The following is a 23,357-nucleotide window of genomic DNA, read 5'->3' on the forward strand; positions in this document are numbered from 1 at the left end:
GCAGCGCCTCTTCAACCTCAGGAGGCTGAAGAAATTTGGCTTGTCACCAAAAGCACTCACAAACTTCTACAGATGCACAATCGAGAGCATCCTGTCGGGCTGTATCACCGCCTGGTACGGCAACTGCTCCGCCCACAACCGTAAGGCTCTCCAGAGGGTAGTGAGGTCTGCACAACGCATCACCGGGGGCAAACTACCTGCCCTCCAGGACACCTACACCACCCGATGTCACAGGAAGGCCATAAAGATCATCAAGGACAACAACCACCCGAGCCACTGCCTGTTCAACCCGCTATCACCCAGAAGGCGAGGTCAGTACAGGTGCATCAAAGCTGGGACCGAGAGACTGAAAAACAGCTTCTATCTCAAGGCCATCAGACTGTTAAACAGCCACCACTAACATTGAGTGGCTGCTGCCAACACACTGACTCAACTCCAGCCACTTTAATAATGGGAATTGATGGGAAATGTTGTAAAATATATCACTAGCCACTTTATACAATGCTACCTAATATAATGTTTACATACCCTACATTATTCATCTCATATGTATATGTATAGACTGTACTCTATATCATCTACTGCATCTTTATGTAATACATGTATCACTAGCCACTTTAACTATGCCACTTTGTTTACATACTCATCTCATATGTATATACTGCACTCAATACCATCTACTGTATCTTGCCTATGCCGCTCTGTACCATCACTCATTCATATATCTTTATGTACATATTCTTTATCCCCTTACACTTGTGTCTATAAGGTAGTAGTTTTGGAATTGTTAGCTAGATTACTTGTTGGTTATTACTGCATTGTCGGAACTAGAAGCACAAGCATTTCGCTACACTCGCATTAACATCTGCTAACCATGTGTATGTGACAAATAAAATTTGATTTGATTTGATTTGATGACTCACTCTTCTCCATCTGGCAGTCCAACGGACAAACCTGGGTTTGGTGGATGCCAGGAGAACGCTACATGCCCCAATGCATAGTGCCAACTGTAAAGTTTGGTGGAGGAGGAATAATGGTTTGGCCTGTTTTTCATGGTCCAGGCCCCTTAGTTCCAGTGAAGGGAAATCTTAACGCTACAGCATACAATGACATTCTAGATTATTCTGTGCTTCCAACTTTGTGACAAAGCGCGCACACTGTGCATTCACTCAGCTTCAGCTTGATTTCAGGCATGAGAGAGTCTATTATTTACCCTCCCATTCTAGCTACAGTGTCAGTTCAGTCCATTGTTGGTTACAGACGGCATTGTCCCCTACAAAGGACGCTGTGTTTTCCACCGAGAAGGTGCATGTGATGCAGGAACCCCTCTTTATACTTCTGTAGGTCATTTTTTTCAGTGGGAGGGGGGGTGTTCAGTAGGTGGCGGTAATGCACCATAGTGTTCGATGCCAATCACGATAAACCCCACAGAGGAAGAAGAAGCCTACCGCTTTTGCCCGTTTATGTCACGGGCCATAGACCGGTGCCCCACGGCTCAGCATAATCGAATAACCCATTGTTTCCACCCGGCCGGCCACTCCTCTTTCCCTGTGCGCTTTCACTTCGGATTGGCTGTCCTGTCTTCACTACGCTCTCTTATCTCAAAGTTCCGTGTTAACAGTCAGGCATTTAATTGTTTGATTTGTAGTCAACATTATCATTCAGGACTCTTCTGGCCCGCCGCTCTACGATCTTTGCAGTCATGTCTGACCGAGGCTCTTTTGATACCAACGTGGTGACTTTAACCCGGTTTGTGCTGGAGGAAGGGAGGAAAGCGAAGGGGACAGGGGAGCTCACTACCCTGCTCAACTCGATGTGCACGGCCGTCAAAGCCATCTCCACCGCGGTGAGGAAAGCTGGCATCGCCAACCTGTAAGTAATTATCATCACACTTAGCAGGCATGCCTTCAACAAAATAGGACTTGTCTGTCTCGCTCTCTCATTGGAGAGACAATTTACACACAGAATGAAGTTTCAGATGCACCATATCCACGTAAGGAACTTGTTGGTGAGGACGGGCTCGCGGGAATGGCTGGAACGGAATCAGTTGAATGAGAGACAGACCGCAGGGAAACTTACGCCATTCAAATTCAAATTGAAATAGCTATTCAAATTTGGCTGAAACGAATTGCCTGTCATTGAACCAATTGCACTTTATGGCAGCGAGGTGTGGGGTCCACTTGCAAAACAAGATTTCCTCAAATGGGACAAACACCCCATTGAAACGCTGCATGCAGAGTTCTGTATGATTCTCCTACATGTCCAGAGGAAAACTACAATCAATGCATGCAGGGCAGAATTAGGCCAATATCCATTTAATAATAAAAACTAAAAAAAGAGCATTTTAAGTTTTGGAAACATCTAAAATACAGTGACCCCCCTCTCATATAATTACCAAGCCCTGCAATGCCAAGAGCTGAGCAAAGAAAATAGTCCCCTCATCCAGCTGGTCCTGAGTTCACTAACACACTGAAGCCTCAGTCCCCTCATCCAGCTGGTCCTGGGGCTGAGTTCACTAACCTGTTCTACTAACACACTGAAGCTTCCTGATCAGAACATCCAATCAATCAGAATAAACCAAATTATAACACAATCAAAACAAAACTACATTGCTTATTGGGAAGCACAAACACAAAGCAAAATGCAGTGCTATCTGGCCCTAAATCGACAGTACACTGTTGCCAACTATTTGACCATGGTTACTGATCAAAACCTTAGAAAAACCTTGACAAAGTACAGGCTCAGTGACCACTGCCTTGCCATTGAGAAGGGTAGACATCTGTAGACACCTGAGGAAAACCTGTCTCCCTGTAGAGGAAAGGCTGTGCAACCACTGCACCACAGCAGAACCTGGATCCCTGTAGAGGAAAGGCTGTACAACCACTGCAGAACCTGGCTCCCTGTAGAGGAAAGGCTGTGCAGCCACTGCACCACAGCAGAACCTGGATCCCTGTAGAGGAAAGGCTGTACAACCACTGCAGAACCTGGCTCCCTGTAGAGGAAAGGCTGTGCAGCCACTGCACCACAGCAGAACCTGGATCCCTGTAGAGGAAAGGCTGTACAACCACTGCAGAACCTGGCTCCCTGTAGAGGAAAGGCTGTGCAACCACTGCACCACAGCAGAACCTGGCTCCCTGTAGAGGAAAGGCTGTGCAACCACTGCACCACAGCAGAACCTGGCTCCCTGTAGAGGAAAGGCTGTGCAACCACTGCACCACAGCAGAACCTGGCTCCCTGTAGAGGAAAGGCTGTGCAACCACTGCACCACAGCAGAACCTGGCTCCCTGTAGAGGAAAGGCTGTGCAACCACTGCACCACAGCAGAACCTGGCTCCCTGTAGAGGAAAGGCTGTGCAACCACTGCACCACAGCAGAACCTGGCTCCCTGTAGAGGAAAGGCTGTGCAACCACTGCACCACAGCAGAACCTGGCTCCCTGTAGAGGAAAGGCTGTGCAACCACTGCACCACAGCAGAACCTGGCTCCCTGTAGAGGAAAGGCTGTGCAACCACTGCACCACAGCAGAACCTGGCTCCCTGTAGAGGAAAGGCTGTGCAACCACTGCACAACAGCAGAACCTGAGACGGAGCTGCATTTCCTGACAAAATGTCAAAAAATATAGAACAATTATTGTCTTTTCCCCAAATTTTAATCCCTTATTCACGGTTTCAAAGACCTCTCTGATGAGAGTAGGCTCCCGTCCTGTTGGGGGAGGACGCAGAGAGCTGTGGGTTGGCAGCGCACTACATTGCTGCCTGCCATAAGATGAGGGACAGTGTCTGACAGACCAATCAACCTGCACATGTCCTCTACTGTATGCTTATTGTTATTGTTGAATATCTGGTTATTTTTACCCTTGGTTATTGTTGTTACTGTTGTCCCGTTGACAAAATTGACAACTGTCAGTAAGAGTGTCCATGATTTGAGTCTCTGAATGAAGAGATTGAGATAAAACTGTCCAGTTTGAGTGTTTGTTGCAGCTCGTTCCAGTCGCTAGCTGCAGCGAATTGAAAAGACGAGCGACCCAGGGATGTGTGCGCTTTGGGGACCTTTAACAGAAAGTGACTGGCAGGACAGGTGTTGGATGTGGAGGATGAGGGCTGCAGTAGTTATCTCAGATAGGGGGGAGTGAACGGGTGTTGTATGTGGAGGATGAGGGCTGCAGTAGGTATCTCAGATAGGGGGGAGTGAGGCCTAAGAGGGTTTTATAAATAAGCATCAACCAAGTGGGTCTTGTGACGGGTATACAGAGATGATCAGTTTACAGAGGAGTATAGAGTGCAGTGATGTGTCCTATAAGGAGCATTGGTGGCACATCTGATGGCCGAATGGTAAAGAACATCTAGCCTCTTGAGAGCACCCTTACCTGCCAATCTATAAATGATGTCTCCGTAATCTAGCATGGATAGGATGGTCATCTGAATCAGGGTTAGTTTGGCAGCTGGGGTGAAAGAGGAGTGATTACGATAGAGGAAACCAAGTCTAGATGTAACTTTAGCCTGCAGCTTTGATATGTGCTGAGAGAAGGACAGTGTTTTTGGTATACACAATCGCACTCACTTCCTCATTTCAAAATTGCAGTATCACACTTGGCACATATTTCTTTACATGTGGTAATGTGGAGTTGTTTTTGTGAAAGAGCACTGGTCAACTAAAACCAGCACATCAACAGACAGGACTAATCTGTCTCTCATTAGAGACAGGTACAGTTGAAGTGGGAAGTTTACATACACTGTAGCCAAATACATTTAAACTCAGTTTTTCACAATTGCTGACATTTAATCCAAGTAAAAATTCCCTGTTTTAGGTCAGTTAAGATCACCACTTTATTTTAAGAATGTGAAATGTCAGAATAATAGTAGAGAGAATTATTAATTCAGTTTGTATTTCTTTCATCACATTCCCAGTGGGTCAGAAGTTTACATACACTCAATTAGTATTTGGTAGCATTGCCTTTAAATTGTTTGTCTTGGGTCAAATGTTTCGGGTAGTCTTCCACAAGCTTCCCACAATAAGTTGGGTGAATTTTGGCCCATTCCTCCTGACCGATCTGGTGTAACTGAGTCAGGTTTGTAGGCATATCTGCACACAACACACCATAATGACGAAGCAAAAACACCTTTTTAGATTTTTATTTTTTATATATACATTTGCAAACATTTATGAAAAACGGTTTTTGCTTTGTAATTATGGTGTGTTGTGTGTAGATAATTTTTCCTCAGCAAGGTTTGAAATTATTATGTTTTAGTCAGACTGTCTGTGCTTGTTGCTGCCAATTTGCAGTCTACAAATGATTTGTAATTACGTTCCGGCACCACGACCATCCACTCCCCAAGGAAATTGGCCCCCAGCTGAATCTAGTTGATGATCCCCAGGATACGGCTTAGTATGAAAATAAATTTTAAAAAAATTAAAAAAATGAAAGCGGTGGTAAGGAGGCGGCGGTGGTTAGGAGGCGGCGGTGGTTAGGAGGCGGCGGTGGTTAGGAGGCGGCGGTGGTTAGGAGGCGGCGGTGGTTAGGAGGCGGCGGTGGTTAGGAGGCGGCGGAGGTAGCGGTGGTTAGGAGGTAGCGGAGGCGGCGGTGGTTAGGGGGCGGCGGTGGTTAGGGGGCGGCGGTGGTTAGGAGGCAGCGGTGGTTAGGAGGTAGCGGTGGTTAGGAGGTAGCGGTGGTTAGGAGGTAGCGGTGGTTAGGAGGTGGCGGTGGTTAGGAGGTGGCGGTGGTTAGGAGGTGGCGGTGGTTAGGAGGTGGCGGTGGTTAGGGTGCGGCGGTGGTTAGGGTGCGGCGGTGGTTAGGGTGCGGCGGTGGTTAGGGGGTGGCGGTGGTTAGGGGGTAGCGGTGGTTAGGGGGTAGCGGTGGTTAGGGGGTAGCGGTGGTTAGGGGGTGGCGGTGGTTAGGGGGCGGCGGTGGTTAGGAGGCGGCGGTGGTTAGGAGGCGGCGGTGGTTAGGAGGCGGAGGCGGCGGTGGTGGTTAGGGGGCGGCGGTGGTTAGGGGGCGGCGGTGGTTAGGGGGCGGCGGTGGTTAGGAGGTAGCGGTGGTTAGGAGGTAGCGGAGGTAGCGGTGGTTAGGTGGTAGCGGAGATAGCGGTGGTTAGGTGGTAGCGGAGATAGCGGTGGTTAGGAGGCAGCGGTGGTTAGGAGGCAGCGGTGGTTAGGGGGCAGCGGTGGTTAGGTGGTAGCGGTGGTTAGGAGGTAGCGGTGGTTAGGAGGTAGCGGTGGTTAGGAGGTAGCGGTGGTTAGGAGGTAGCGGTGGTTAGGAGGTAGCGGTGGTTAGGGGGTAGCGGTGGTTAGGGGGCAGCGGTGGTTAGGGGGCAGCGGTGGTTAGGAGGTAGCGGTGGTTAGGAGGTAGCGGTGGTTAGGGGGCAGCGGTGGTTAGGAGGTAGCGGTGGTTAGGAGGCGGCGGTGGTTAGGGGGCGGCGGTGGTTAGGGGGCGGCGGTGGTTAGGGGGCGGCGGTGGTTAGGGGGCGGCGGTGGTTAGGGGGCGGCGGTGGTTAGGGGGCGGCGGTGGTTAGGAGGCGGCGGTGGTTAGGGGGCGGCGTTGGTTAGGGGGCAGCGGTGGTTAGGAGGCAACGGTGGTTAGGAGGCAGCGGTGGTTAGGGGGCAGCGGTGGTTAGGAGGTAGCGGTGGTTAGGAGGCGGCGGTGGTTAGGAGGTAGCGGAGGTAGCGGTGGTTAGGTGGTAGCGGAGATAGCGGTGGTTAGGTGGTAGCGGAGATAGCAGTGGTTAGGTGGTAGCGGAGATAGCGGTGGTTAGGGGGCAGCGGTGGTTAGGTGGTAGCGGAGATAGCGGTGGTTAGGTGGTAGCGTAGATAGCGGTGGTTAGGTGGTAGCGGAGATAGCGGTGGTTAGGGGGCAGCGGTTGTTAGGGGGCAGCGGTGGTTAGGGGGTAGCGGTGGTTAGGGGGCAGCGGTGGTTAGGGGGCAGCGGTGGTTAGGGGGCAGCGGTGGTTAGGGGGCAGCGGTGGTTAGGGGGCAGCGGTGGTTAGGGGGTAGCGGTGGTTAGGGGGTAGCGGTGGTTAGGGGGTAGTGGAGATAGCGGTGGTTAGGGGGTAGCGGAGATAGCGGTGGTTAGGGGGCAGCGGTGGTTACGGGGCAGCGGTTGTTAGGAGGCAGCGGTGGTTAGGAGGCAGCGGTGGTTAGGGGGCAGCGGTGGTTAGGGGGCAGCGGTGGTTAGGGGGCAGCGGTGGTTACGGGGCAGCGGTGGTTAGGAGGCAGCGGTGGTTAGGGGGTAGCGGTGGTTAGGGGGTAGCGGTGGTTAGGGGGTAGCGGTGGTTAGGGGGTAGCGGTGGTTAGGAGGTAGCGGTGGTTAGGATGTAGCGGTGGTTAGGGGGCAGCGGTGGTTAGGGGGCAGCGGTGGTTAGGAGGTAGCGGTGGTTAGGAGGTAGCGGTGGTTAGGAGGCAGCGGTGGTTAGGAGGCAGCGGTGGTTAGGAGGCAGCGGTGGTTAGGAGGCAGCGGTGGTTAGGAGGCAGCGGTGGTTAGGAGGTAGCGGAGTTAGCGGTGGTTAGGAGGCAGCGGTGGTTAGAAGGCAGCGGTGGTTAGGAGGTAGCGGTGGTTAGGAGGTAGCGGTGGTTAGGAGGTAGCGGTGGTTAGGTGGTAGCGGAGATAGCGGTGGTTAGGAGGCAGCGGTGGTTAGGAGGTAGCGGTGGTTAGGGGGCAGCGGTGGTTAGGGGGCAGCGGTGGTTAGGAGGTAGCGGTGGTTAGGAGGCAGCGGTGGTTAGGAGGTAGCGGTGGTTAGGGGGCAGCGGTGGTTAGGGGGCAGCGGTGGTTAGGGGGCAGCGGTGGTTAGGGGGTAGCGGTGGTTAGGAGGCAGCGGTGGTTAGGGGGCAGCGGTGGTTAGGAGGTAGCGGTGGTTAGGGGGCAGCGGTGGTTAGGGGGCAGCGGTGGTTAGGGGGCAGCGGTGGTTAGGGGGTAGCGGTGGTTAGGGGGTAGCGGTGGTTAGGGGGCAGCGGTGGTTAGGGGGCAGCGGTGGTTAGGGGGCAGCGGTGGTTAGGTGGTAGCGGAGATAACGGTGGTTAGGAGGCAGCGGTGGTTAGGAGGCAGCGGTGGTTAGGGGGCAGCGGTGGTTAGGGGGCAGCGGTGGTTAGGGGGCAGCGGTGGTTAGGAGGCAGCGGTGGTTAGGAGGCAGCGGTGGTTAGGAGGTAGCGGTGGTTAGGTGGTAGCGGAGATAGCGGTGGTTAGGGGGCAGCGGTGGTTAGGAGGCGGCGGTGGTTAGGAGGCGGCGGTGGTTAGGAGGCGGCGGTGGTTAGGAGGCGGCGGTGGTTAGGAGGCAGCGGTGGTTAGGAGGCAGCGGTGGTTAGGAGGTAGCGGTGGTTAGGAGGTAGCGGTGGTTAGGAGGTAGCGGAGATAGCGGTGGTTAGGAGGTAGCGGTGGTTAGGAGGCAGCGGTGGTTAGGAGGCAGCGGTGGTTAGGAGGCAGCGGTGGTTAGGGGGCAGCGGTGGTTAGGGGGCAGCGGTGGTTAGGAGGTAGCGGTGGTTAGGGGGCAGCGGTGGTTAGGAGGTAGCGGTGGTTAGGGGGCAGCGGTGGTTAGGGGGCAGCGGTGGTTAGGGGGCAGCGGTGGTTAGGGGGTAGCGGTGGTTAGGAGGCAGCGGTGGTTAGGAGGTAGCGGTGGTTAGGGGGCAGCGGTGGTTAGGGGGCAGCGGTGGTTAGGGGGTAGCGGTGGTTAGGGGGCAGCGGTGGTTAGGGGGCAGCGGTGGTTAGGGGGCAGCGGTGGTTAGGGGGCAGCGGTGGTTAGGGGGCAGCGGTGGTTAGGGGGCAGCGGTGGTTAGGGGGCAGCGGTGGTTAGGAGGCAGCGGTGGTTAGGGGGCAGCGGTGGTTAGGGGGCAGCGGTGGTTAGGGGGCAGCGGTGGTTAGGAGGTAGCGGTGGTTAGGTGGTAGCGGAGATAGCGGTGGTTAGGGGGCGGCGGTGGTTAGGAGGCGGCGGTGGTTAGGAGGCGGCGGTGGTTAGGAGGCGGCGGTGGTTAGGAGGCGGCGGTGGTTAGGAGGCGGCGGTGGTTAGGAGGCGGCGGTGGTTAGGAGGCGGCGGTGGTTAGGAGGCGGCGGTGGTTAGGAGGCGGCGGTGGTTAGGAGGTGGCGGTGGTTAGGAGGTAGCGGTGGTTAGGAGGTAGCGGAGATAGCGGTGGTTAGGAGGCAGCGGTGGTTAGGAGGCAGCGGTGGTTAGGAGGCAGCGGTGGTTGAGGTAGCGGTGGTTAGGAGGCAGCGGTGGTTAGGTGGTAGCGGTGGTTAGGTGGTTGCGGTGGTTAGGAGGTAGCGGTGGTTAGGTGGTAGCGGAGATAGCGGTGGTTAGGGGGCAGCGGTGGTTAGGGGGCAGCGGTGGTTAGGGGGCAGCGGTGGTTAGGGGGTAGCGGTGGTTAGGGGGCAGCGGTGGTTAGGGGGCAGCGGTGGTTAGGGGGTAGCGGTGGTTAGGGGGTAGCGGTGGTTAGGGGGCAGCGGTGGTTAGGGGGCAGCGGTGGTTAGGAGGTAGCGGTGGTTAGGAGGTAGCGGTGGTTAGGAGGTAGCGGTGGTTAGGAGGTAGCGGTGGTTAGGAGGTGGCGGTGGTTAGGAGGCGGCGGTGGTTAGGAGGCGGCGGTGGTTAGGGGGCGGCGGTGGTTAGGTGGCGGCGGTGGTTAGGGGGCGGCGGTGGTTAGGGGGCGGCGGTGGTTAGGGGGCGGCGGTGGTTAGGGGGCGGCGGTGGTTAGGGGGCGGCGGTGGTTAGGAGGCGGCGGTGGTTAGGAGGCGGCGGTGGTTAGGAGGCGGCGGTGGTTAGGAGGCGGCGGTGGTTAGGAGGCGGCGGTGGTTAGGTGGCGGCGGTGGTTAGGAGGCGGCGGTGGTTAGGAGGCGGCGGTGGTTAGGAGGTGGCGGTGGTTAGGTGGTAGCGGTGGTTAGGAGGTAGCGGTGGTTAGGAGGCAGCGGTGGTTAGGAGGTAGCGGTGGTTAGGTGGTAGCGGAGATAGCGGTGGTTAGGAGGCAGCGGTGGTTAGGGGGCAGCGGTGGTTAGGGGGTAGCGGTGGTTAGGAGGTAGCGGTGGTTAGGTGGTAGCGGTGGTTAGGGGGTAGCGGTGGTTAGGGGGCAGCGGTGGTTAGGAGGTAGCGGTGGTTAGGTGGTAGCGGTGGTTAGGGGGTAGCGGTGGTTAGGGGGTAGCGGTGGTTAGGAGGCGGCGGTGGTTACGAGGTGGCGGTGGTTAGGAGGCGGCGGTGGTTAGGGGGCGGCGGTGGTTAGGAGGTGGCGGTGGTTAGGAGGTGGCGGTGGTTAGGAGGTGGCGGTGGTTAGGAGGTAGCGGTGGTTAGGTGGTAGCGGTGGTTAGGAGGTAGCGGTGGTTAGGAGGTAGCGGTGGTTAGGAGGTAGCGGTGGTTAGGAGGTAGCGGTGGTTAGGAGGTAGCGGTGGTTAGGAGGTAGCGGTGGTTAGGAGGTAGCGGTGGTTAGGAGGTAGCGGAGATAGCGGTGGTTAGGAGGCAGCGGTGGTTAGGGGGCAGCGGTGGTTAGGTGGTAGCGGTGGTTAGGTGGTAGCGGTGGTTAGGAGGTAGCGGTGGTTAGGAGGTGGCGGTGGTTAGGAGGTGGCGGTGGTTAGGAGGCGGCGGTGGTTAGGGGGCGGCGGTGGTTAGGAGGTGGCGGTGGTTAGGAGGTAGCGGTGGTGGTTAGGAGGTAGCGGTGGTGGTTAGGAGGTGGCGGTGGTTAGGAGGTAGCGGTGGTTAGGAGGTAGCGGTGGTTAGGAGGTAGCGGTGGTTAGGAGGTAGCGGTGGTTAGGAGGTAGCGGTGGTTAGGAGGTAGCGGTGGTTAGGAGGTAGCGGTGGTTAGGAGGTAGCGGTGGTTAGGAGGCAGCGGTGGTTAGGAGGCAGCGGTGGTTAGGAGGCAGCGGTGGTTAGGAGGTAGCGGTGGTTAGGAGGCAGCGGTGGTTAGGGGGCAGCGGTGGTTTGGGGGTAGCGGTGGTTAGGAGGTAGCGGTGGTTAGGTGGTAGCGATGGTTAGGGGGTAGCGGTGGTTAGGGGGCAGCGGTGGTTAGGGGGCAGCGGTGGTTAGGAGGTAGCGGTGGTTAGGTGGTAGCGGTGGTTAGGGGGTAGCGGTGGTTAGGGGGTAGCGGTGGTTAGGGGGCAGCGGTGGTTAGGGGGCAGCGGTGGTTAGGGGGTAGCGGTGGTTAGGTGGTAGCGGTGGTTAGGAGGTAGCGGTGGTTAGGAGGCAGCGGTGGTTAGGAGGTAGCGGTGGTTAGGTGGTAGCGGAGGCAGCGGTGGTTAGGGGGCAGCGGTGGTTAGGAGGTAGCGGTGGTTAGGAGGTAGCGGTGGTTAGGAGGCAGCGGTGGTTAGGTGATAGCGGTGGTTAGGGGGTAGCGGTGGTTAGGAGGTAGCGGTGGTTAGGTGGTAGTGGTGGTTAGGGGGTAGCGGTGGTTAGGGGGCAGCGGTGGTTAGGAGGCAGCGGTGGTTAGGAGGCAGCGGTGGTTAGGAGGTAGCGGTGGTTAGGAGGTAGCGGTGGTTAGGAGGTAGCGGTGGTTAGGAGGCAGCGGTGGTTAGGGGGTAGCGGTGGTTAGGAGGCAGCGGTGGTTAGGGGGCAGCGGTGGTTAGGGGGTAGCGGTGGTTAGGGGGTAGCGGTGGTTAGGGGGTAGCGGTGGTTAGGGGGTAGCGGTTCTGTCTCTCCCCTGGTTGACAGGTATGGCACAGCGGGCAGCACCAATGAGATGGGTAGTGGGTACTAATTGCGTCTCCTCTCGTCTTCCCAGGTATGGCATAGCGGGCAGCACCAATGTGACGGGGGACCAGGTGAAGAAGCTGGACATCCTGTCTAACAACCTGGTTATCAACATGATCAAATCCTCCTTCACATCCTGTGTCCTGGTGTCAGAGGAGGATGACACAGCCATCATAGTAGAACCAGACAGACAGGTAACTAACGCTGTTGTTCTGGTGTCAGAGGTACGATATCACGTTCATAGTAGAACCAGACAGACGAATAACTAACGCTGTTGTTGTTCTGGTGTCAGAGGGATGATAGTAGAACCAGACGAAAATTTGTTATTGGATCAAAGGTTATTCAAATTCTGGCAGCATTGCTGTTTAGAGCAGGGGGGCGGGGCAACGCACCAGAAAGTCCACATTTTGGTTCTATCCCTGCACTGATGAGCATAATACAAATTATAATTTTTATCTGGTCTCCTCCAGGGTAAATACGTTGTGTGTTTTGACTCCCCTTGTCTCTCCTCCAGGGTAAATACGTGGTGTGTTTTGACTCCCCTTGTCTCTCCTCCAGGGTAAATACGTGGTGTGTTTTGACTCCCCTGGTCTCTCCTCCAGGGTAAATACGTGGTGTGTTTTGACTCCCCTGGTCTCTCCTCCAGGGTAAATACGTGGTGTGTTTTGACTCCCCTTGTCTCTCCTCCAGGGTAAATACGTGGTGTGTTTTGACTCCCCTTGTCTCTCCTCCAGGGTAAATACATGGTGTGTTTTGACTCCCCTTGTCTCTCCTCCAGGGTAAATACGTGGTGTGTTTTGACTCCCCTTGTCTCTCCTCCAGGGTAAATACGTGGTGTGTTTTGACTCCCCTTGTCTCTCCTCCAGGGTAAATACGTGGTGTGTTTTGACTCCCCTTGTCTCTCCTCCAGGGTAAATACGTGGTGTGTTTTGACTCCCCTGGTCTCTCCTCCAGGGTAAATACGTGGTGTGTTTTGACTCCCCTGGTCTCTCCTCCAGGGTAAATACGTGGTGTGTTTTGACTCCCCTTGTCTCTCCTCCAGGGTAAATACGTGGTGTGTTTTGACTCCCCTTGTCTCTCCTCCAGGGTAAATACGTGGTGTGTTTTGACTCCCCTTGTCTCTCCTCCAGGGTAAATACGTGGTGTGTTTTGACTCCCCTTGTCTCTCCTCCAGGGTAAATACGTGGTGTGTTTTGACTCCCCTGGTCTCTCCTCCAGGGTAAATACGTGGTGTGTTTTGACTCCCCTGGTCTCTCCTCCAGGGTAAATACGTGGTGTGTTTTGACTCCCCTTGTCTCTCCTCCAGGGTAAATACGTGGTGTGTTTTGACTCCCCTTGTCTCTCCTCCAGGGTAAATACGTGGTGTGTTTTGACTCCCCTTGTCTCTCCTCCAGGGTAAATACGTGGTGTGTTTTGACTCCCCTTGTCTCTCCTCCAGGGTAAATACGTGGTGTGTTTTGACTCCCCTTGTCTCTCCTCCAGGGTAAATACGTGGTGTGTTTTGACTCCCCTTGTCTCTCCTCCAGGGTAAATACATGGTGTGTTTTGACTCCCCTGGTCTCTCCTCCAGGGTAAATACGTGGTGTGTTTTGACTCCCCTGGTCTCTCCTCCAGGGTAAATACGTGGTGTGTTTTGACCCTCTGGATGGTTCCTCCAACATCGACTGCTTGGCTTCCATCGGCACCATCTTTGCTGTCTTTAGAAAGGTCTGTATTCTATAGGCTTCTCTACAGGAGCCATATCTCACCTTGTTTTTAACCAAATAGAAGGTGAACCCAGCGGTCAGTGTGTTTGACCAGGCTGGGTTTGTATGGATGTGTTCTATAAGGTGCTTTGAGACCTAATGTATTTAGCTTATACAGTGGCAAGAAAAAGTATGTGAACTGATTTTCATCTAAGTCACAACAATAGACAAACACAGTGTGCTTAAACTAAAACACAGAAATTATACATCATTTAATCATTGTATCGGTTGTAAAAAGTATGTGAACCCCCCAATAGCTAATGACTTCTCCAAAAGATAATTGGAGTCAGGGGTCAGCTAACCTGGAGTCCAATCAGTGAGATGAGATTGTAGATGTTGGTTAGAGCTGCCTTGCCCTATAAAAACAGTCAACATTTGGTTGCTATTCACAAGGAGCATTGCCTGATATCAACCATGCCTCGAACAAAAGATCTCAGAAGACCTAAGATTAAGAATGGTTGACTTGCATAAAGCAGGAAAAGGTTACAAAAGTATCTCTAAAAGCCTTGATGTACTTCAGTCTACAGTAAGACATATTGTCTATAAATGGAGAAAGTTCAGCACTGTTGCTACTCTCCCTAGGAGTGGCCGTCCTGCAAAGATGACTGCAAGAGCACAGTGCAGAATGCTCAATGAGGTTAAGAAGAATCCTAGTGTCAGCTAAAGACTTACAGAAATCTCTGGAACGTGCAAACATCTCTGTTGACGAGTCTACGATAGGTAAAACACTAAACAAGAAGTGTGTTCAGGGCAGGACACCACGGAATAAACCACTGCTGTCCAAAAAAAACATTGGTGCAGGTCTGAAGTTTGCAAAAGAGCTGGATGTTCCACAGCGCTACTGGCAAAATATTACGTGGACAGATGAAACTACAGTTGAGTTGTTTGGAAGGAACACACAACACAATGTGTGGAGAAAAAAAGGCCCAGCACACCAACATCAAAACCTCATCCCAGCTGTAAAATGGTGGAGGGAGCATCATGGTTTGGGGCTGCTTTGCTGCCTCAGGGCCTGGACAGCTTGCTCTCATCGAAGGAAAAATGAATTCCCAAGTTTATCAAGACATTTTACAGGAGAATGTTAGGCTATCTGTCAACTGAAGTTGGGTGACGCAACAGGACAACGACCCAAAACACAGAAGTAAATCAACAACAGAATGGCTTCAACAGAAGAAAATACACCTTCTGTAGTGGCCCAGTCAGTCCTGACCTCAACCCGATTGAGATACCGTGGCATGACCTCAAGAGAGCAGTTCACACCAGACATCGCAAGACTATTGCTGAACTGAAACAGTTTAGTATAGAGGAATGGTCCAAATTCCTCCTGACTGTTGTGTAGGTCTGATCCGCAACTACAGAAAACGTTTTGTTGAGGTTAGTGCTGCCAAAGGAGGGTCAATCAGTTATTAAATCCAAGGGTTCACATACTTTTCCCACCCTGCACTGTGAATGTTTACACGATGTGTTCAATAAAGACATGAAAACGTATAATTGTTTGTGTTACTAGTTTAAGCAGATGGTGTTTGTCTATTGTTGTGACCCTAGATGAAGATCAGACCAAATGTGATGACCAATTTATACAGAAATCCAGGTAATTCCAAAGGGTTCATATCCTGTTTCTCACCACTGTAATGATCAAATCAATCAACCAATAGTCCGGTGTGTGTTCCAGACGACAGAGGACGACCCGTGTGAGAACGACGCGCTGCAGCCCGGGAGGAACATCGTTGCGGCTGGATACGCCCTCTATGGCAGCGCCACCATGATGGTACTGTCCACTGGGCAGGGGGTCAACTGCTTCATGTTGGACCCGGTCAGTACATACCCATTACCGGGCAGGAAGTCAACTACTGTCCCCTTGAGTACTGTCCTCTACCCACATCACTGCAGCTGTTATAGCTCAGGAAGTCAACTACTGCTTGTCCCCTTGAGTACCTTCCTCTACCCGCAGCTGTTATAACTCTTACTGGACCTTTCATTCATGTTAATGTATCCAGCTGTCTGTCCGGTGATTGGATCATTCATGTTAATGTATCCAGCTGTCTGTCCGGTGATTGGATCATTCATGTTAATGTATCCAGCTGTCTGTCCGGTGATTGGATCATTCATGTTTATGTATCCAGCTGTCTGTCCGGTGATTGGATCATTCATGTTAATGTATCCAGCTGTCTGTCCGGTGATTGGATCATTCATGTTAATGTATCCAGCTGTCTGTCCGGTGATTGGATCATTCATGTTAATGTATCCAGCTGTCTGTCCGGTGATTGGATCATTCATGTTAATGTATCCAGCTGTCTGTCCGGTGATTGGATCATTCATGTTTATGTATCCAGCTGTCTGTCCGGTGATTGGATCATTCATGTTTATGTATCCAGCTGTCTGTCCGGTGATTGGATCATTCATGTTAATGTATCCAGCTGTCTGTCCGGTGATTGGATCATTCATGTTAATGTATCCAGCTGTCTGTCCGGTGATTGGATCATTCATGTTAATGTATCCAGCTGTCTGTCCGGTGATTGGATCATTCATGTTAATGTATCCAGCTGTCTGTCCGGTGATTGGATCATTCATGTTAATGTATCCAGCTGTCTGTCCGGTGATTGGATCATTCATGTTTATGTATCCAGCTGTCTGTCCGGTGATTGGATCATTCATGTTTATGTATCCAGCTGTCTGTCCGGTGATTGGATCATTCATGTTAATGTATCCAGCTGTCTGTCCGGTGATTGGATCATTCATGTTTATGTATCCAGCTGTCTGTCCGGTGATTGGATCATTCATGTTAATGTATCCAGCTGTCTGTCCGGTGATTGGATCATTCATGTTAATGTATCCAGCTGTCTGTCCGGTGATTGGATCATTCATGTTAATGTATCCAGCTGTCTGTCCGGTGATTGGATCATTCATGTTAATGTATCCAGCTGTCTGTCCGGTGATTGGATCATTCATGTTAATGTATCCAGCTGTCTGTCCGGTGATTGGATCATTCATGTTTATGTATCCAGCTGTCTGTCCGGTGATTGGATCATTCATGTTTATGTATCCAGCTGTCTGTCCGGTGATTGGATCATTCATGTTAATGTATCCAGCTGTCTGTCCGGTGATTGGATCATTCATGTTAATGTATCCAGCTGTCTGTCCGGTGATTGGATCATTCATGTTTATGTATCCAGCTGTCTGTCCGGTGATTGGATCATTCATGTTAATGTATCCAGCTGTCTGTCCGGTGATTGGATCATTCATGTTAATGTATCCAGCTGTCTGTCCGGTGATTGGATCATTCATGTTAATGTATCCAGCTGTCTGTCCGGTGATTGGATCATTCATGTTAATGTATCCAGCTGTCTGTCCGGTGATTGGATCATTCATGTTTATGTATCCAGCTGTCTGTCCGGTGATTGGATCATTCATGTTAATGTATCCAGCTGTCTGTCCGGTGATTGGATCATTCATGTTAATGTATCCAGCTGTCTGTCCGGTGATTGGATCATTCATGTTAATGTATCCAGATGTCTGTCCGGTGATTGGATCATTCATGTTAATGTATCCAGCTGTCTGTCCGGTGATTGGATCGTTTATATATCTATCTCTGTCAGGCCATAGGTGAGTTCATTCTGGTGGACAGAGATCTAAAGATCAAACCGAAAGGGAATATCTACAGTCTGAATGAAGGATACGCCAAATACTTTGACACCGCTGTCACGGAGTACCTGCAAAAGAAGAAGTTCCCCGAGGTACATGCACACAAAGTAGTTCCCCGAGGTACATGCACACAAAGTAGTTCCCCGAGGTACATGCACACAAAGTAGTTCCCCGAGGTACATGCACACAAAGTAGTTCCCCGAGGTACATGCACACAAAGTAGTTCCCCGAGGTACATGCACACAAAGTAGTTCCCCGAGGTACATCCACACAAAGTAGTTCCCCGAGGTACATGCACACAAAGTAGTTCCCCGAGGTACATGCACACAAAGTAGTTCCCCGAGGTACATGCACACAAAGTAGTTCCCCGAGGTACATGCACACAAAGTAGTTCCCCGAGGTACATGCACACAAAGTAGTTCCCCGAGGTACATGCACACAAAGTAGTTCCCCGAGGTACATGCACACAAAGTAGTTCCCCGAGGTACATGCACACAAAGTAGTTCCCCGAGGTACATGCACACAAAGTAGTTCCCCGAGGTACATGCACACAAAGTAGTTCCCCGAGGTACATGCACACAAAGTAGTTTCCCGAGGTACATGCACACAAAGTAGTTCCCCGAGTTTAGGCTTGCGTCTAGCCAAGGTACTTCCTTACTTGAGATTATTTTCTCATAAACATCTGAAACTGTCTGTATACAGAACAGCTACAATGGTGAAATGTCCCCCTGTTATTGGCTAACCATTTAGACTGTAACTGTGTTTGTGGTTCAGGGGCTAACCCTTACTCTGTGTCTCAGGATGGCAGTGCCCCGTACGGTGCCCGCTATGTGGGTTCTATGGTAGCAGACGTCCACAGGACCCTGGTCTACGGAGGAATCTTCCTCTACCCTGCTAACGTCAAGAGCCCCGAGGGAAAGGTGGGCCCTGACCTCTAACCCTCTCAAGGGGAAAGATGGGTCAAGATGTTGTAGCTTTGTGTCCTGGCTTGTTTAGTTTCCTAATGTGGAGGGTCACAATGTGATCAATGTGTGTTCATCTCCTCTATTGCTGAAAGCAGAAGAGCTGGAGCCTCTGGGGAAACAGGGGAAATAGGAAACAGAGGTGGTGTTCATGTCACAACAGTGATGTCTTCAGAACAGTGACGGTTGTGTGTAAGGATGTGGTTCTGTTGAAAAATATATTTATTATTGTCCCCTAACCCTACCACCCCTCCCCTAATTGGAGTAAACTAATGGATAACAATACTTAGGCTTCTACTTCCAATTTATACAGAACAAAAAAATAAACTCAACATGTACAGTGTTGGTTCCATGAGCTGAAATAAAAGATCACGGAAATGTTCCATACGCACAAAACACTGATTTCTCTCATATGTAGTGCACAAACTTGTTTTCACCCGTTAGCATTTCTCCTTTGCCAAGATGGAATATCAAGAAGCATCATAACACAGGTGCACCTTGTGCTGGGGACAATAAAAGGCCACTCTAAAATGTGCAGTTTTGTCACAACACAACGCAAGTTTTGAGGAAGCGTGTGTAACAGTATAGAATTTACGTCCGGCCCCGACCTGGGCGCGAACCAGGGACGCTCTGCACACGTCAACAGTCACCCTCGAAGCATCGTTACCCATCACTCCACAAAAGCCGCGGCCCTTGCAGAGCAAGGGGAACCACTACTTCAAGGTCTCAGAGCAAGTGATTGAAACGCCACTAGCGCGCACCACTGCTAACTAGCTAGCCATTTCACATCGGCTACACGTGCAATTGGCATGCTAACTGCAGGAATATCCGCCAGATAATTGAATGTGCATTTCCCTACCATAAGCCACCTCCAACATCATATTAGAGCCCAGGACATCCACGTCTGGCTTCTTAACGTGCGGGATCATCTGAGACCAGCCACCTGGACAGCTGATTAAACTGAGGAGTATTTCTGTCTGTAATCAAGCCCTTTTGTTAGGGAAAAACTCATTCAGGATTTGGTTGTGCCCCTGCCCAGTCATGTGAAATCCATAGATTAATATATATATATATATATTACATACTAAAAACAAGCTACATGAGGACAGCACCAAAACAAGTGATCTAATCATTCTCTTCGCAGCACAATCTACAGAGCTGGGATGGTTGTATCCTCATACATAAATCAATTAGTATATTTGGTATTTTCTCGTGGATTAAACTGAAATTGCAACCAACTTCCTATGGCTTGTTTTAAAAAATAGAGATATTCTGGAGATTATTTCGTTATCAAATAACTGTGAGAGTGAGAGTTTAATCTGACTAAATGGGAAAAGGTCATTCTTACTAATTTGCTGGAAAACCAGTTTGGATTTAAGTATGACTGAAGCCTTTAGTGAGGTCTAATGCTTTAATACTTAATCATTTCTGCCCTCTGAATTCATTGTATAAATAGGCCTGTTAAATTTTTTCTGGCTTTTTCCAAATAAGTGGAATATTTTTTGGCTCATAATTTAAACATGTCGTTAGGTGTAGGCAGGACCATAAGTAAATAGGTAAACTGGGATATGACTAAAGAATGAATTAGGGTGATTTGTTAACTTAATATTAAAATCTACTTTAGTGAGATCATTACTTTCTTTACAATGACAGCTTTGTTTTTAAGCCCTGAATTTCTAGCCCCTTTTATTATTGTTGGATCTGATTTTAATATGATAAATGGATATGCTGATAGCGGACAACCTTGTTTTTCTCCTCTTGACAATTTAATGCTTTCTGAGAAGTAGCCATTAGTTACTATTTTACACCTGGAGTTTACTATACATAACTTATACAATGGGTTAAAGAGATTCTCAATTTAAAATAGTCCAGGCATGTATATATACATTCCAGTTGTCTTTTCAAAGTCTGCTATGAATACCAGGCCATTATGAACACCTGTTCTTTCCATGACAGACTGTCCAGGTGAAAGCTATGATCCCTTATTGATGTCACCTGTTAAATCCACTTCAATCAGTGTAGATGAAGGGGAGGAGACCAGGTTTAAAAATCCTTCTTTAATCTGAGACAACTGAGACATGGATTGTGTTCAGAGGGTGGACGAAAGATTTAAGTGGGTTATGGTAATAGGTGCGGTTCCAGGTGCTTCAGTTTGTGTCAAGAACTGCAACAGTTCTGGGGTTTTCAAACTCAACCGTTTCCTGTGTGTATCAAGAATGGTCCACCACCCAAAAGACCATCCAGCGAACTTGAAACAGCTGTGGGAAGCATGAGTCAACAACACCTTGATGAATTGAGGCTGTTCTGAGGGAAAAAGGGGGTGAACTCAATATTAGGAAGATATTCTGTAATATTAAGTGTTCTCTGTGTTCTAGCTGCGTCTGCTGTATGAGTGCAACCCCATGGCGTTCATCATCGAGCAGGCGGGCGGTATGGCAACCACAGGAAGTCAGAACGTCCTGGACATTCAGCCAATCAACATCCACCAGAGAGTTCCCGTGGTGCTGGGGTCACCTAGTGACGTCCAGGAGTACCTGGATATATACCAAAAACACCAGGCCAACAATGGTAACTAGGGACCGCACACACCAGGCCAACAATGGTAACTAGGGACCGCACACACCAGGCCAACAATGGTAACTAGGGACCGCACACACCAGGCCAACAATGGTAACTAGGGACCGCACACACCAGGCCAACAATGGTAACTAGGGACCGCACACACCAGGCCAACAATGGTAACTAGGGTCCTAGTAACTAGGGACCAAGCAGGTACACACTCCCTATGTAAAGACCCATTATAAACCAAGAGACCAAAGATTCTCTATCACTTATAAGACTCAACGGGATCAGCATGCTGTTGACCAAGTGACCAACGATACACCAACACTCCATCAACCACTAGACTAGACCAAAGATACACCCTCATGCCTCACCACCCAGACCAAAGAATAAGTAAACCAAGATAGCCACCAACTACTTCCCATCCTGGACCAGGAACTGAAGGGGAAGAGACCATTTTCCCCTTATTCCTTCATTGTCATTTATTTTCAAGGAATTTGCAGTACCTTCTCAGACCACTATGGGGAACCAGTGTGTGAACTATTTATCAGTACTACTAAATGACAGACCTAATGTTACCTCTATGCAGTATATAAGATATGTGCCTTGACACAGATATTGTTTGGGATGATGAAGCATGTGAATAATAAACCTTGGTGGTGCTGTACCAAACAGAATGTTGTATCTCATTTCACCACACAACACCAGGGGCTCGTGCAGCAGGATGCTTTGGAACGATCAGATTGATATGTTTGTTGTACGTAAGCATATTTCTATGACCTGTAGAGGATATCGTTTCGGCTCTTTTCATGGCATTTCTATCTGCAACGTTTGGCTAATGAACCCTGGAGTCAGATGGTCTTAAATGAACAGCAAAGATAAACCAGACTGATAGGCAGCCCACAGTACACTGATTGTCTAACAACATAACACTGTGTCTCGTGATAACTAGATATTTTCTCACAACACTCTTTCAGACAACTTTAGGTCCAATAAACTCAGAGACCAATAGTTTCCATGATGCCTCAGATGAGGACACATTGTACACTAGAGCAGCGGTCCCCAACCACAGGGCCGCAGACCGGTATCGGGGCGCTGCACATTCACTACCGTGCCGCACAGAAAGGATAAATAACTAATTTAAAATAATAATTATATACAATTCTATGCTAGTTGTGCAGTAATTACATTGAACTTGGTGCAGGTAAAGTGGCTGCATTCAAAGCCAAACTGGAAGTGGTTGACGGCGAATGGACAGGGGCATATTTGGCATGTTCCAAACAGCAGGGTTTTGGGAGAGACAGACTGGGCCGTCCGTCTCCCAGCTGGTGCACGATCATCTAGCTTCAGTCAACGGAGCTCGAGCGCTACTTCCCAACCGCCAAAGACCCACGAAGGAGAAGGAATGGATCCGCGACCCATTTGTGAATGTCCCAGGTGAATCGTCCATGTCAACCGCTGTTCCCCCAGACACAGTGAGTCAACCGCTGTTCCCCCAGACACAGTGAGTCAACCGCTGTTCCCCCAGACATAATGAGTCAACCGCTGTTCCCCCAGACATAATGAGTCAACCGCTGTTCCCCCAGACACAGTGAGTCAACCGCTGTTCCCCCAGACATGAGTCAACCGCTGTTCCCCCAGACAGTGAGTCAACCGCTGTTCCCCTAGACACAGTGAGTCAACCGCTGTTCCCCCAGACATAATGAGTCAACCGCTATTCCCCCAGACACAGTGAGTCAACCGCTGTTCCCCCAGACACAGTGAGTCAACCGCTGTTCCCCCAGACATAATGAGTCAACCGCTGTTCCCCGAGACACAGTGAGTCAACCGCTGTTCCCCCAGACATAATGAGTCAACCGCTATTCCCCCAGACACAGTGAGTCAACCGCTGTTCCCCCAGACATAATGAGTCAACCGCTGTTCCCCCAGACACAGTGAGTCAACCGCTGTTCCCCCAGACATAATGAGTCAACCGCTGTTCCCCCAGACACAGTGAGTCAACCGCTGTTCCCCCAGACATAATGAGTCAACCGCTGTTCCCCCAGACACAGTGAGTCAACCGCTGTTCCCCTAGACACAGTGAGTCAACCGCTGTTCCCCCAGACACAGTGAGTCAACCGCTGTTCCCCCAGACATAATGAGTCAACCGCTGTTCCCCCAGACACAGTGAGTCAACCGCTGTTCCCCCAGACACAGTGAGTCAACCGCTGTTCCCCCAGACACAGTGAGTCAACCGCTGTTCCCCCAGACATGAGTCAACCGCTGTTCCCCCAGACAGTGAGTCAACCGCTGTTCCCCTAGACACAGTGAGTCAACCGCTGTTCCCCCAGACATGAGTCAACCGCTGTTCCCCCAGACACAGTGAGTCAACCGCTGTTCCCCCAGACACAGTGAGTCAACCGCTGTTCCCCCAGACACAGTGAGTCAACCGCTGTTCCCCCAGAAATAATGAGTCAACCGCTGTTCCCCGAGACACAGTGAGTCAACCGCTGTTCCTCTAGACACAGTGAGTCAACCGCTGTTCCCCCAGACACAGTGAGTCAACCGCTGTTCCCCCAGACACAGTGAGTCAACCGCTGTTCCCCCAGACACAGTGAGTCAACCGCTGTTCCCCCAGACACAGTGAGTCAACCGCTGTTCCCCCAGACACAGTGAGTCAACCGCTGTTCCCCCAGACACAGTGAGTCTGCTTCACTCTCAACCCCTTCAGTCAAATTCGATGTGAAGTCTTGTCTAGTGAAAAGTTGAAATCTCAGAGAAGTATTTAAGACAGACAGTCACCAAACAGACCCTACAGTCATAG

The 23,357-nt window shown here is 50.9% G+C and overlaps 1 protein-coding gene across 3 annotated transcripts; it reads left to right on the forward strand.

Annotated features, from left to right (window-relative positions):
* Window positions 1-1,540: 1,540 nt before the first annotated feature.
* On the forward strand, window positions 1,541-21,231 carry fbp1a (fructose-1,6-bisphosphatase 1a). 3 transcript variants are annotated; one of them, XR_005034779.1, is made up of 8 exons: window positions 1,541-1,872; window positions 11,675-11,837; window positions 13,258-13,350; window positions 15,061-15,201; window positions 16,985-17,122; window positions 17,831-17,950; window positions 20,368-20,652; window positions 20,721-21,231. XR_005034779.1 is itself a non-coding variant. In XM_036936606.1 (8 exons), exons 1-8 carry the CDS (start codon window positions 1,703-1,705, stop codon window positions 20,600-20,602), a joined length of 1,026 nt encoding a protein of 341 aa, XP_036792501.1. In that variant the 5' UTR covers window positions 1,541-1,702; the 3' UTR covers window positions 20,603-21,231. The 3 variants fall into 3 exon arrangements, 2 of the variants coding, with proteins under 2 accessions (XP_036792501.1, XP_036792500.1); XM_036936606.1 differs by having other exon boundaries at window positions 20,368-20,550; window positions 20,585-21,231; XM_036936605.1 differs by having other exon boundaries at window positions 20,368-21,228.
* The last annotated feature ends 2,126 nt before the right edge of the window (window positions 21,232-23,357 follow it).

The sequence above is a fragment of the Oncorhynchus mykiss genome, chromosome 11 (genome assembly GCF_013265735.2).
Source record: "Oncorhynchus mykiss isolate Arlee chromosome 11, USDA_OmykA_1.1, whole genome shotgun sequence".
Taxonomy (NCBI): Eukaryota; Metazoa; Chordata; class Actinopteri; order Salmoniformes; family Salmonidae; genus Oncorhynchus; species Oncorhynchus mykiss.